Below are 15,246 nucleotides of genomic sequence, written 5' to 3'. Positions count from 1 at the left end.
CAAGGTGCCCACTTTCCCGGGATCCCCATCACATTCTGGGGTGCAATCCAGACTGATGAGGGGTTGTGTCATTACCTGCCCTGTAACCCTGAGTGCCTCAAAATGCTTTGCTTCATCCTTGGCTGGAGGCTGCCAGTTGGCATACAAGCCTGCACTGAGAGTGCCTGTGTGTTAAGCAGCTCTGACTCAGCAAATCTGATTCCAGGAGCCTGCTTGTTACACCACAATGAACCTCTTGCACTGCTATGTTATTAGGGTCACACACACACCATGCCTATCCTCAATGTTCAAGGTCTCCCCTGCCTTTCCTTGCCCCAACTTCCTTCCTTGTTCTTGTCTTCCACAGATTCCTTCCTCCCTATTGTGCACCTTATATCTGCCTCTCCCAAGCTCTTCCTTTTACTTGTCCCCACTGCCTTCCCCAAGTTACCCCTTTTACTGGTTCCCCTTTTCTCTAAGGTGCCTCAGGTGTCCCAGTTTATGTCCATCTCCTGTCCTTGCAAGGTTCCATGTCCCTCCAGCCTCATTTCTATCCTCCCCTTCCCAAGGATGCATTTAATCTATTCCCTGGAAGTTCCTTTTTCCTTAAGCTGCTCCAGGATGCTGCTACCCCATTTTCCTTCCTACCCCCCCCCACTAAGATTCTCCAAAGTCTTCCTTTCCTACACTTTCCCCTTCCTTTGAAAGTTCGTCCTAATCTGTCTCCAAAGAGGGGAAGAAGAAAAGAGACTGCTGTGCCAGTCTCATAGCTAAAACTCCTTCTAACCAGCTCAGATCCCATCCAGCTCTACCAGACTCCTACCTCTTACCAGCTCTCAGACCCTCCCAGAGAGAAGAGGAGGAACCCTGGCAGAGAAGGCACAGAAATGAGCTAGCTACAATGGGGAGTCTCAGCTGCAGTGTCCCTCCAGCTGGGGTGAAATGAACCCCAGCTTGGCAGCCTGCAGGAGAGGGACGAGGTGACTGAGCACTTCAGTATAAAGAAGCAGCCCGATTGCTGTGGCAGTCTCTACTGCCTCTCCACTCCTTAGCTATCAAAAGGGGCTGTTGTCCCTCACAAGTGAAAAGTTCTGGTGTACCTGAGCTGCACTCACCCTGCCTCTATCATTATGCCCCTTGCTGGTTTTCTGCTCATATTGCTGGGATGAGACAAGCACGCTTGATGCATGGTTGGCAGCACCACCTACAGTTCAATCATGGCTTAGAAATCCTGTCTTGCTTGTGGTATTGTGACCTTTGACCCTATTTTGGCTGGTATTTGCCTAACTGCATACTCAGATCAGCATAACATGAGAGTAGAATGGACAGGCTGGATTAGGCTGTGCTTTCTGAAGCTAGTCTTTGCTGTAGGAGATGCTTCATCCCAAATATGAACTCATGTGGGTTGGTCCACTTAACTTTTTCCTGTAGAATCAAGAAACTAACCTGGGAATTATTACTCCCCTGGATTCCTCCACAAGATGACTGACTACTTGAAGAATCCAGTACTGGAATCATATAGACTTACTGTTCTGGTTGGTGCTTCTGGGTTTTGCTCAGGATCTCATGACTTCCACAATAACCACAGGTTTTTCCAAGTGGTTGAAGACTAGCTTGCATCTTCTCTTTGCGCTGCGATAGCAAAATATATCGTGACTTTATTTATCTTAGTCATGGTCATTGCCACTCCTCCTCTTGGCTAGGATTCAGAGGAGCTATCTGAAATTTTGTTGATTTGGGGTGGTGGCAAATATGTGTGGGAAATATTTTAATGATGGGCCTAGAAATGCTGATGGCTTCAGCTGTGTTGTAGGCTTCTCGGATGGATGCTGCTGATTACACATTGATGAAACACTATTCGGGTTGTTTGGTAGACTATTATGACAATCTTTAATCCACCTCCACTGACAGACTGACACCCCCACATTATCTAGCCCCTGAATTGCCCCCTGAAAACCCCCCAGTTTAAGGATGACAAGTAATAGTTGATGTTCCAAGGGAGGATGCTGACACACCAGTCCTAGAAAATTCACTCTGAGTAGGACTGATCAGAACATAGAGGGTTGTTGTTTTTTGGCTCTGCCAGGTGCATGGAAATCTTGCCATGCTGTTGGTTGCATCTCACCCAGTGCAGGTACAGGAGACAAAAGGCTTGAGTGATGACTGATTTACCTCTCTTGTAATCTCATAGGAACGGGAACATCAGACAACAGAGTGGCATGGGATGGGGGGGGGATGGAATGACAGGGGGATTGGAACAACCATCTCTTTTGTACATGCCCTACCTCCCAAAATTGCATTTGCCATAGGAAAAGAGAGAATAAAATACAGAAGAACCTCAGAGTTACGGACACCTCAGGAATGGACGTTGTCTGTAACTCTGAAATGTTCATGACTCTGACAAGCCGTTATGGGATGCTCCTCAGGACGGACTGCTCGGAGTGGGGATCACAGCTCTGCAGTGGCTGCCTGGCGAGTGGGAGTGGGAGCAGGCAGCTGGTTGTAGCTCCCTGGCTGAAAGGGTGATGAGTGAGGCAACCTAGGGCACGACAGTGTCAATGGGTGCACGGAGCAGGCTGTAGCCCTTTAAAACTGAGCTGCTCCTCCAGAGGTCAGCGTGCAGGCAGGAGCTCGGGCTCCAGCTCCAGCAGCTTGCACTCCAAGCCATGTTTCAGTAACAGCTCAGGAAGTTTCTTTCCCAGGCTCTGAGCTTGCAAGCTTGTTCCCCTCCCAGACAGGGGTGAGCGGGAGAGGGAGGGAAAAACAACATTTACCACCTCCAACCTATAAGTGGCTGCTCCGCATTGTGATGAATAGGGGGTGAGGGTACCTCCCTTTAAGATGCAATACAGTACAGCACTGTATTTGCTGGTTTGTTTGTTTTTGTCTCTGCTGCTGCCTGATAGCTTATTTTCGGTTCCCCATGGTGTCCGGTTGACTGGTCAGTCCCTATCTCTGGTGTTCGTATCTTTGAGGTTGTACTATAAAGAGAGGACAAAGGAAAGAAAAAGGGTAGAGAGGAAGGAGGAAGTAAAGAAGAGATGTGTAGAAACGGATTGGTTTCCACCGAACAAGGAGTGATTCAAATGGAAGTAGCACAAAAAGATTGAAAAGAGCAAAGGAAAGCGTGGATGAAAGAGGGTACAAGACAAGGAACAAAAAGGGGAAAAAGAGGGAGAAAAGCAAGGAATATTACCCACCTCATTTCCAACTGCATCTTCCCAGTTCTGAATTGCACATCCAATTGTAGTGCCCATTGTCCACAAGCTATTTGCATGCTTTCTACAAAATAAGCCATGTGAAGCATACTCTCCTAAAACATTTTGAAAGGCTCATTGATACTTTTTTTTAATTGAACTTGGTAATACCGTTTCAGCAGAAACTCAATTACTTTTACCTTTACGTTTTGACAACCATGCTTGTCATTCTGTCTGAAAGAAATTGACTCTAATGGCAAAGTTTTAGGTTGTGTCCTTAACCTCTCTGTTTTCCACAGAAAGAGATTATGCAAAACAGTCTTATAAATACACTGAAATCTGACATTTGAAAGAATATGCTGTGGTCTATTATTTTTTCCAACAATGAATGCATGGAGGCTTAAAGCACACATGAATAAATCAATACATATATTTTTGATAAAGAAAAACTATGTTTCTACCTTATTCAGTTTATGCACCATTGTGATGAGGTTTTATGGGGTTCAGATTTTTAAAAGAAGCAATTTTCAGCAATTATGTAGAATATTTTCCCATTTCATCTTATTATTATTTAGAACCTTAAAACAACCTTAGCATGTCGATGCTGATGTTGCTAAGATATAAATACATCTTCTTTTTTTGGATATGCCATCTGGAATCAGAATTCTTCCAAAGTGTACAAAGCCAACATATTTTTTTCCATTATATTTCTGTAACGTTTGTTGATTTTGCAGGTGGGAAAGGAGGAAAAAAGAAGAAAAACAAAAATACTTCCAAGCCCCAGAAAAATAATGGGTCTAACTGGGCCAATGTTCCTCTACCACCTCCTCCTGTGCAGCCGCTACCAGGCACAGAGCTAGAGCACTATGGAGAGGACCAGCAAGAAGCAGGGTGAGGCCTTTTCTTCTTTTGACACAATCAGTAGTTCTTTTTCACAGTCAATTTTGTCTTAGTGTGAATAAAACATCCTTTTCTTAGACTGTCTGCAAGCCATGGCAACGCATTCCCAGTTATTATATTGCTTATTGTTTGGTAGAAAATATACCATCTCTGTGAAATAAGGGCCTTATCCTGCAACCTTCATCATGTAAATTGTCTTAATGAAGTCCAGGGTCTCTGCTTCCATGAGTAATGGTTACATGATCAAGTCTCATAGATTCTCTTCAGAGTGTCTCAAAAGGGCACCAAGTATAACCTTGCTTCATAATAATTTAGAGCTGATTCTGCTGCCCTTACTCATGCGAAGTAGTACCTTACTCTGCAAGTAGCTCCACTGAAGTCAATTGGGCTTCTTGCAGAGGAAGGGCAGCAGAATCTGGCTTTTCGACTTTTCTAAAGTCTGGCAACAGATTAATCATCTAAAAGACCCCAAAATGGAATAATTTTAGAAGACCTGCCAGTCGATGATACTCAACTTGCAGAACTGAAAAAGGAGCTCAAGTTATAGACATGCTATATGTGTGAGTTTCCGGAGTTTAAACATGCATCTTGACACGTTAAACCTCTTTGGATTGCTAAAACTCATTCCCAGGGACAGAAAAGCATGCCACAAACATTTTTTAAATGGGAGTGGACATTTTATGTAAAGAAACAACCCTGTGATTTGTTTTCATAACTGATGTATTTAACATTTTTGAGGAGAACAATCACAATATAACAAAAAATAAATTATAACAAATGTAGGAAAACAGATGGAAATGGTCAAATTCATCTCAGGTGGAGCTTGTGGAAGTCAATGGAGCACCATCAGCTTCATATTTTTCTTTCTCACCTCACAGTTTTTCTTTTCTCTGACTGTCCAACACATTTCCTTAATTTTCCTTCCTACCTGTTCCCCTTTTTTTCCCCACACACTGATCTCTACCACCAGCATCTTTAGTCAACACTTATTATTGATACAACCTCTTATTGTGTGGCAAAACTGTTCTGGACCCTTCTCTCTAGGGTACTAGTCCCAAAAGAAGAATTCGCATTGCCATATTCTGGGTTATGTAACTCAGAATAGGAATACTGAATATGGATGTGACTGTGGCCTAATAGAGAGACTGCCACAGAGCTGTGCCCCCTAAGTCCAGAAATGGACTCTGCACCTTTAGAGGGGGATGTGGGAGTTGTCTGGCTGGCTGAATAAAGGGAACAGTGCTTTATGGCTGGGGTGGGGGTGGAGAGGAAAACTGCTGCAAAAGGGGCAAGGGGCAAGCGTGGCGACACTGACTCATCCCCTGGGAACCAGATAGGTGGAAGAGTTTAAAAGGGGTAGCCCTGTGTGTGCAGCCCCCCGCCACACTTTTACACAGAGCAGGCTGGGGCAGTGCAATCAGTGAATTCCAGATAGGTGGGTGGAAAAGGAGTCTACCGGAGATTAATATGTTTTGCAGGAGCTGGAGCCTATTAGAATGTCATGGGAAAGGAAAAAAATGGTTAGTTACTGAAATGGAAAGAAATGTTATTTACACTATTTTGATATGGGCACAAAAGTTTTGATATGGTTCCTTTCAGAAAATGAGCAAAGGCTCAGATCCATGCTTATGTTTCCCCCCACAATCTGGCATAAACAGTATACTGTTAGTTAATCTCTATCATGCTTACAAAGATCTACATGTCCCTTTAAACCACCCTCCTTCCAAAATACCAAAATGTAGGTGATCAAATAAATCTAAAATATTGCCTTTAAGCCAGGTTCTGCTACCCTTCTTCACATTGAATAGTATCCAGCTCCATGAATTTATGGGATGACTTCCAGAGTAAGATTCTATTCAGTCTGAGTAAGCATGCCAGAATCAGTAATACTCCTTACTAGAGCTATTCAAAGATATTTTCCAGCCAAACAAATTTGGTCAATTCAACCGAAATTCTTTAAACATTTCAGTCAACCTAAAAATGCATTTTTCAGGGAAAAAGTTTTTACCCCAAATTTCATGCAGCTCTATTTCCTATATATATTTTGGATTTCAAAGTACTGTCTATATTTAAGGATTTTTTTCCAAAAATGTAATCTACTTTAATAGACTACTATACAAATTTAAGATATGATAAATAATAATAATTCTCTAGATCAGCTTGGTGTTTTAATTATTTTTTTAAAATCAATGTGTGCTAATATTTAACTAAATTAATTCCGCAATAATAGGCAAACCACTTCCATCTTCTTTAAAGATGACAAACTGATAAATAGGACAAGTGAATTGAAGTACCATCTAGAGAAAACCTTTGTGACACAGAGCTTGACTTCTTAGTTGCATAAAATATCTGTTATCTAGATGGAAGAAATTATATTAGTCACCAAAACAACACTGGTTACACTGCTCTACAGCCAAAATGCTTCTGAAATAAATGTAGTCAAACTTTACTAATTCTGGGTCACTGAGAACGAAAATGATGCTTAAAATTGTTGATTGGCTCTAGTTTTCAAGATATGCTATTGGGTCAGTATATACGACCCTTGACTTGGGAATGGCAGAGGATAAGTGAGTTATAAAGGGAAGGGATCTCAATTTAAACCAGAAATGACTAAAATACATCTTTGACTGGATCTATGAATAAATCTATGACTGGGTTTGGACAGTACTTGCTTTTTAGGCAAAACAATGAATGATGCAATCTGAAGCTGGTATTGCGTCATACATGCTATGAATTGCATCATGTTATTCCTAGAAGTCATGGATGATGCAATCATAACGAAGCTTACATCACTCTGCTGAACAAATTGCCCTATATCCGCTCTAGAAATCATACAGTGTCGTGCTCTCTTATTTGTCAGTGTTTGATTTTGCAAAGGGACACATTTCTGTTTAGCCAAAGTGAGCAGAGATGCCTTGTACTTGTGTGAACAGTGCAGATAACTTCTGCTATGTTTGTGGTGAAGTGACTTTTGCATCACAAAAGCACAGTATAACCACTATGGTTAAGAAAGCCTATCACCTTTATTTTGGCTGCAAAATTGGAGATCAGGACAAGAGGTGGGCCCCACACATATGCTGCAACACTTGTGCAACAAATCTTCACCAGTGGTTGAATAGGAAAAGGAAATCTATGCCTTTTGCAGTGCCAATGATTTGGAGAGAGCCAACAGATCATACCAGCATGTTACTTCTGCATGGTGCCTCCAGTTGGGAAAGGTGTGTCAAAGAAGAAAAAGTGGACTGTGCATTATCCAAACATTCCATCAGCTATACGCCCAGTACCCCACGGAGAAGAACTGCCGGTTCCTGATGCATCAGAATCATTCTAACTTGAGTCAGACGAGGAAGAGGAAGAGGATGAAACTTCTGGTCCTGAACCATCAATGTCACAGGACCCACATTTTTTCCCATCCTCCTCCTCTGAACCACACCTCATAACACAAGGTGAACTGAATGACCTTGTCAGGGATTTGGACTACCCAAGAGTAAGGCAGAGCTGTTGGGCTCCAGACTACAGTAGTGGAATCTCCTGGCAGATGATGTTAGGGTTTCCATGTTCCGTGACCGTCAAAAGGATCTTGTGCCATTCTTCTTCATGGAAGGTGATCTTGTAGCCTGCAACAACATCGATGGTGGGATGGCAGCCCTCAACATCATTCATGATCCAGATGAGTGGAGACTGTTCATTGATTCATCGAAGACGAGTCTTAAAGCTGTTTTACTGCACAATGGCAATGTTTTGCCATCAATTCCAGTTGGTCATGCAGTCCATATGAAGGAAACCTATGACAACATGAAACAACTTTTGAGGTGCATAAACTATGACCAACATCAGTGGCAGCTTTGTGGCGATTTGAAGGTTGTTGCTCTCTTGCTTGGTCTGCAGACTGGATACACAAAGTACTGCTGTTTTCGCTGCGAATGGAATAGTCGTGCAAGAGATTCCCACTACATCAAGAAAGATTGGCCACTCCAACAGTCATTGGAGCCTGGGAGGAAAAGTGTGCAGCATCCCCCACTTGTTGAATCAAGGAAGATTTTCTTACCACCCTTACACATCAAGCTGGGTCTGATGAAGAACTTTGTCAAGGCCATTGACAAAACACAAGCAGCTTTCAAGTACCTCCATGGAAAATTTCCAAGGTTAAGTGAAGCTAAGATAAAGGAAGGTGTCTTTGTTTTTCCTCAGATTCGTGAACTTCTTCGAGATGATGCATTTGACCATGCACTGCGTGGCAAGGAAAAGACGGCATGGAAAGCCTTCCAGTTAGTGGCAATAAATATTCTCGGAAACAACAAGGCAGACAACTACAGGTTGTTGGTGGAAAACCTCCTCAAGGCATACAAAAGCCTTGGTTGCAACATGTCACTAAAGATACATTTTTTGCACTCTCATCTAGATTTTTTTCCACCGAACTGCGGAGCAGTGAGCGACGAGCACGGCGAGCGATTTCACCAGGACATTGCAACAATGGAGAAACGCTATCGGGCAAATGGAGCCCATCAATGCTTGCAGACTATTGCTGGACAGTGACAAGAGATGCTCCATTTAATGAATACAAGAGACAAGCCAAGAAGCGCCGAGTAGACACTGAATAGGACTAAACTATGTACATAATAGTTTTTTGCCTTTTGTTTCATAATACATTTTATTTATATAACCCTTTTGCTGATTTTTAAAGTGTTACATAAACAGGCAGGTGAAATATTATCATGTAAAGCAACCATAAACACATGAAAAGACCTAGGTTTACAATTTATGATTAAAACTCTACTATCTACACAATATACATAGACATAAAATGTAAAAACTTAAATACCTTAGAAACAGTAGCCAATCAGTTGTTTTAATTGTCATATTTGAATTCAGCACATCAAAATACATAATAAATAGCACATTTTATCTCTGAAGCAGACGACTTCTTAAAAATTGTAGACCAGTGTTATTTAAGGGTAGAGTAATCAGGGATATTGATAACACACTTCCAAGTTGCACACAATTCAGGCTCAGTTTTTGCTGTGTTTATCTTTCAAATTACACTTTTCAGTTACTTATAATGTCACATTGATAGTAATGGCAACCAGACTTTCTAAAATACATCAAAATGACCAAAAAAAAAATTAAATTAAATGTATAGACCAGATCTGCAGCTGGAAGAAATAGACACAGCTCCACTTAAATTAGTAGAGTTACGCTGATTTATACCAGCTGAGGATCTAGCCAGTACATTTTTGGCCTTTTGGATCTTTTTTCTTTCAACCTCTAAAGTCAAATGAAAGTGAAAAATCAAGATTGTATTTCCTATGTCAGCTTTAATATTGACATGTTGGAAAAAAGTTGCTTAGATTTTTATTTATATATTTTTATTCATCGTAATTCGTTTGATTTCTAACATAAATACCCACCATAACATTACATTTTAACTTTTAAAATCACATATTTGGAAATAACCATGTTGCACAGGAAAACTGAATCCATTCTGACAGGCCTTGCAATGTGATCTGAAGATGAACAAACTTATACCAGCAGGACAGTGTCCTGGAGAATGTTCAACTTCCAACCCTCTCCTTTCCCTAATCCCTGAGTTTCCATTTATGGACTCTTACCGTGAGCATCCTAACTAAACTCAATTGCAAAGGATTTTATACATCAAAGTTAACACATTAAATTACACCTGGAGACCTATACGTAGGCAGCAGCCTGTGAAGCACAGGTATATTACAATCTACATTAGCCTCGTCATTAAATTAGCAGGCAGCAACCTTGTGCACCAGATTAAGTTTCCAGATTGTTTTGAAGCGTAGCATCAGATGAAGTGCATTATAGTAATCCAGTCCAGAACTAACTGTTGTGATGTCTGCAACCAAGAACAATGGTCATGGGCATCTAGCCAAACTCTTAGCTCTTTACTGTTCTCCAGATGTGTACAAGGGCCTAAAATCAGTCCCATGCTCTCCCCAAACCCTTGTAACATAAGATGGATATATTGGGCCAAATTCTCCAGGTCACTAAGACCATTTTGTGCCACTAAGGCACTTCGCACAAATGGCCTTAAAATGGCCAAAGATAGCCAGTGGAGAATTCCCCCTGTACAGGGGAACTCCCTGATCATGGAGATGATTGCCACCTGCTGTGCCAGGCACCTGCCACAGAAATGGATAGAGGAATGGGGTGAGGAACCAGTGTGGCATAGCAGAGCTCCATGATGCCATATTCTCCAGTGACCTAACTTAGTGCTGTTCCTGTGTGGCTCCAACTTGCACTGGAGTTGAGTGGCTAAGGATTATAAAATAGTTTCAACTGACTACCTGTGGCTGCCCCCCAGCCTTTCCTTTTGCCTCAGCTATGCTGGATGAGCTAAAGAATCTGTCCTATTCTCTCAATTGAGGGAGGAGACATCATCTCCAAATTAAAGCAGACTTTTGTATGGCGTGGGCTGTTGGGTAGGATATTCAGAAAGTCAATGTGTGTGGATATTTCCAGCTCTCTTTCCTGATCTTCCGCTTACACCATCTCCATTCCCTTTTGTCTTCCCTAACTTTTCATAGTTCCCCCACATGCCCTTTGTACCTTCTCTCCTTTCCCTGAGCTATTGTCAGTCAAGCACCCTCCCAATTCCTCTTCTCAAGAAACTGTATTTTTCTCCTTGTTTTAGTTAATAATCTGGATAGTGGCTGTATTGAACATTGATTGTTTAATTATTATTACCTTTTATTTTTAGTATTTTTTTCAGTGTTTAATTTTATCATTAATAATATACATCATTCCACCCAACCCCAGTAATGAAACCTTTCATGCAGACAGGTAGTTATAAGACACGTTTAATTATTGCTATTGATTATTCCTAACGAGAAATAAAAAGGAAAAATTAATTAGTTGTGATATTAATGTAATTGTTAATCATATTGCTTCTTGAGGAAAAAGTAATGAAGGTAATAATATGATACTCTTTTAGTTCAAATACATCCTTTTGGACAACTCCTGAAGAAAGGGACCTTCCTTGCTTGAAAGATTGTTTATTATAACAAAGCTGCGGTATAAAGACCAATCTATCACATTGTTTATCTTATCTAATTCATATTGTAAGGAGAAGGCAACATGTCAATGGAGTATATATTAGTTCGTTAACAGCCAAATATAAATAGATTAAAAAACATAAGACTATAAAGTGACAACAGTAATGGGAACATACAGATTTTGGGTTTTCCAGGACAAGTTTCAGACATGGACTATGAGTGAATTTCTGTGGAATCATTGCCAGAAATCCCTGGTGATATTAAACACTCATATTTTATAGATAGCTACTATGAAAGTGTAAAATTGTATTTTACTCAGAAAAATGGATGTTAACAATATTTACTGTGCTACAGTTTCATCAGCTCCAAAAACTAAGCAAGGTATATCAGATTAAATGAGTTAGCTGTGAAGGTCATCACAGATAAGTGCTAGCAATGCCCTGATACTATATCACTCCATCAGGTATTCCGTACATGTTACATTACATAAAACATTTTAAAAGAACATTAAGGTTTCAAAAGCAATCATTCAAAGGTTAGGATTAAGTTTGCCTGTGCATATATGATATTGTCTTTAATTACATGATCCTTTCCACCAAACTTCTGTCTGTAAAGTCAAGCTCTTTTAACAATTATGTATCTAAACTGTATAGACTTCTACACAGGGAGAGGGAAATTGTACTTTCATTCATTTTAGAAGTCTCTAAATATTGGGTAAAATAGCTTTTCTGTCCATAATGTAACTTTAATGTTCTCTCTCTCATGATATGTCAGGACTAGAAACAATAGCTTTATTGGAATGGAAAATACAACTTCAGTTTCTAGCCTTGTTGAGTCACAATATATTAGACCCTAAACTTTTCTTTGGGCCAGGACTGAGTATTACTCTCAGACCAACGTAATTCTAGCTGAGAATTCCTTATATGAGAAGAATGAAAGAAGGAAATATTTTTTGGCATTTTTTTTTAAATTTGTGGCAACTGTGTTGAAGATATTTAGAAATTTAGAATGTCATCTAAGCAGTCCCAACGGAGATTAATTAGTAGGTGAGGTGCTGGCAGAGAGGCCCAGGTGCATGATAAATGCAATTTATCAGATGGCTCTGTAATTTATCATGTATATATAACCTCCCATTGTGCTTGGGTTGAATTGGGTGTGTTGCTGTTGTATGCATTTAATACTTTTTCTAGGTTGCATAAAATACAGAAAGGCAATGTACGCAGTTTACAATCTTTGTGGAAACCATAACTTTTGAATTCACTACATATAGTGCACGGAAAGCCAAAGATGTAATAATGTATTAACGAACACTAGTATTTCTGGCTCCTTTGTAATGAGCATGCAGCAAAAAGGGGGTGGAATGTGGACCGAAGGGCAAAATTTTAAAAAGTATTTAGATGCCTAAAGATGCAGATAAGCACCTACTGGAAGTTTCAGAAACACCTAGGTACCCAGCTCCAATGGGAGCTGGGCATCTAGGCACTATTGAAAATCCTGCTGCGTGCCTAAATATCCTTTTTAAAATATGGCCCTAAGAGTATGTCCACACTGTACTCTAAATCCCATGGCAGCTCCAGCCTGAGCTCTACACTGCCATTTTTAATGCTGTAGCATGAGCCTGAGTTTGTAGACCCAGGCACTGAGACTTGCTGCCAGGGGTTTTAAAACCCAGTGTAGACATATCCTAAGTGTCCAGCTGAGAATTTCCTCAAGGTAGAGATTTTTGTTTACATCACACCAGAATAGACATCTCCTGTGCCAACCACCCTCCCTCACCCCTACATCTGGGCTATATTAGGGTAGTGTGGAGTGGAGCAGGCTATAGAACAGCATGTGAAAAGGCTGCTTGCCTTTCCAGTTACGGTTAATTTACCGACTGTGTGGGAGTAATGATCGGGTTATGTGTGGAATAATGGTAACAACAAATCTTCCAAACCTCTCTTGGTATGGTCACTGCTTTGGGGATGCAAGAAGAGATCTAACATATGCTTGTTAGAAGGAAGGTGGAAGTACGAAAATGCTATGCCTAAATATTTGAGTTTATTCACTGTCTTTTAATCAGCAGTCTGGGTTTTCATGTCTAGATGCAGGTAAATCTTTAATTCATTCTCTTAGTTTAATAGTCCAGAAAGTGAGTTAGTTCATTTCCTTTGGTAATTGTGAGGTAATGTTATCTGATTAATATTAAAAAACATGATAAAGGACATGTGATTTGTTGTAGAAAATTTTGTTCAAATTGCTTAGCTATTATGAGCCAAAGGAACAAAGAAACAAAACCAATGTGACAAATTTCAGCAATTATTGCCTTACTTATATTTAAAATAATAATTAAGACTCAAACTACATGTCAGGGTAGGCATGTCCCATAAACATCTACACAGCAACCTCATTATCCACCTTCAAATCCCTCCTCAAAAGTCACCTTTTCTGAGTTTGTACAACACCTAGCACAATGGGCTCTAGCCTATAACTAGGGCTCTATGGTAATGTGAATAATAAATAGTAATAATAAAGATGCCTGTCTTTCCCTTTAGAGAAGAGGTTAGTTTTGGTTGATACTAAATTTACATGATCTTGATTTCAGATATGACAGTGATGGTTGGTGTCCTCCTTTACCGGTTCAGACGTACTTACATCAGGGCCTGGAGGATGAGCTTGAAGAAGATGATGACAGAGTGCCTACACCACCTGTCCGAGGGGTGGCCTCCTCACCAGCAATCTCCTTTGGGCAACAGTCCACTGCAACTCTCACACCTTCTCCACGAGAGGAGATGCAGCCAATGCTTCAAGCCCACCTTGATGAATTAACCAGGGCCTACCAGTTTGACATAGCAAAGCAAACATGGTAAATGTTTGAGTTAGACACATGTAATTTTAGAAAATGATACTGTAATAATACAGTATCCAGTGCCAAAATCCTTTTTACTACACAACAACTGAAACTGTTAATTGAAAAAACATATATATTAAAAAGAGTGTCTCTATGGTATGAAAATGGAACCTAAAAATAGGTATTGTATTAAATTTGTGTTAAAAATACATCTAAACACGATATTCATCTGGAATGCTGGTATATGCCAATTGATTAACCACATCAACAGGTAACTTTTATCCACATACTTCAGGATAGCAAATAAATTGAATTTTTCAGGACTTTGGAAATAACGAGACTCTAAATCACTGTTTAAACTTCAGGTCAGTCAGCTTCAGTATCAATACAACCATTATTTTTCTGGACAATTAGCTTCATTCACATTTACATGAGACTGAAGTATCCACACAGCTAAGAGTTTTGATAGTATGTTGAAATAGCACCTCTAATTTTAATAAGAAGATAATAGAAACAGCAGGAAGAAAGTTGTTAAATTACACAGACTGGATCTAGTCTGTTAGAATGTTTTTTGCTTATTCAAAGGAAGAAGAAGCAAATATCACTGTAACATTTTCACTATAAAACAAACATTAGAAGCAATCTCTTCAGGGACTAAAAAAGAACTTTTCAGCTGCACAAGACAAGAACTGAAGGCCAGTTGCTTTCTAGTTGTCCCCTAAGTAGTAGTTGTCCTTTTAAAACTTTTCCATCTAGAGAAAATAAAAAAAGAGCCTGAGAATCTCAGAAGATAAAGTACAACTAGTTGCTGAATGACACTCCACCAGTGAAGAAGCAGACATGCTTCATTGGCAAACAAAGGTCACAACTATATTCAACATTTGCTATCGTAAATAGAACAGACAGGTAGACAATCCATGCCAAATCAAATCCAGCTGTTTTCTCTTGGAAGCCTCTAGGCTCATTTGCAAGCTGCATTCAATCCACAAGGTAATTAGGCCCTACTGCAGTGCCACAGTGCCTAGTATAGGCCTTAGCCTGCCCAGGGGACTGGCCCAAATCTGAGGCAGCAGCTAATCCTGGCCCATTCCAGTATCTGATTTGAGCCAGCATACAAATGTGTGCCCTGCCTGTGAAGGCTGTAATTTGCAGGTGTTATGCTTCCAATGGCCTGCAAACTGCAGGTGCCATTTTGGTGTCAGATGACACTGTGAATCTCATCATGCTTTTCTGGGGAGGGCTATCCACCTGATTTTAGATTATAAAAACACACTTGTATAAATATACATAATACCAATAATTCATATACACTAACCAAAGT

General features: G+C 40.3%; 1 protein-coding gene across 32 annotated transcripts in view; it reads left to right on the top strand.

The window, feature by feature from the left end:
- ROBO2 (roundabout guidance receptor 2) overlaps nt 1–15,246 on the top strand; it is a 1,484,585-nt gene that overhangs the window by 1,436,000 nt on the left and 33,339 nt on the right. For all 32 annotated transcript variants that reach the window (XM_065575614.1, XM_065575735.1, XM_065575671.1 and 29 more), the window contains 2 exons: nt 3,911–4,067; nt 13,680–13,940. In XM_065575614.1, the coding sequence (XP_065431686.1) occupies nt 3,911–4,067; nt 13,680–13,940 (418 nt within the window). The remainder of the gene's footprint in view (nt 1–3,910; nt 4,068–13,679; nt 13,941–15,246) is intronic.

This window comes from Chrysemys picta, chromosome 1 (assembly GCF_011386835.1).
Source record: "Chrysemys picta bellii isolate R12L10 chromosome 1, ASM1138683v2, whole genome shotgun sequence".
NCBI lineage: Eukaryota > Metazoa > Chordata > Testudines > Emydidae > Chrysemys > Chrysemys picta.
Note: the sequence above shows the minus strand (reverse complement) of the source record. Positions and strands in the feature narration are given on the sequence as shown.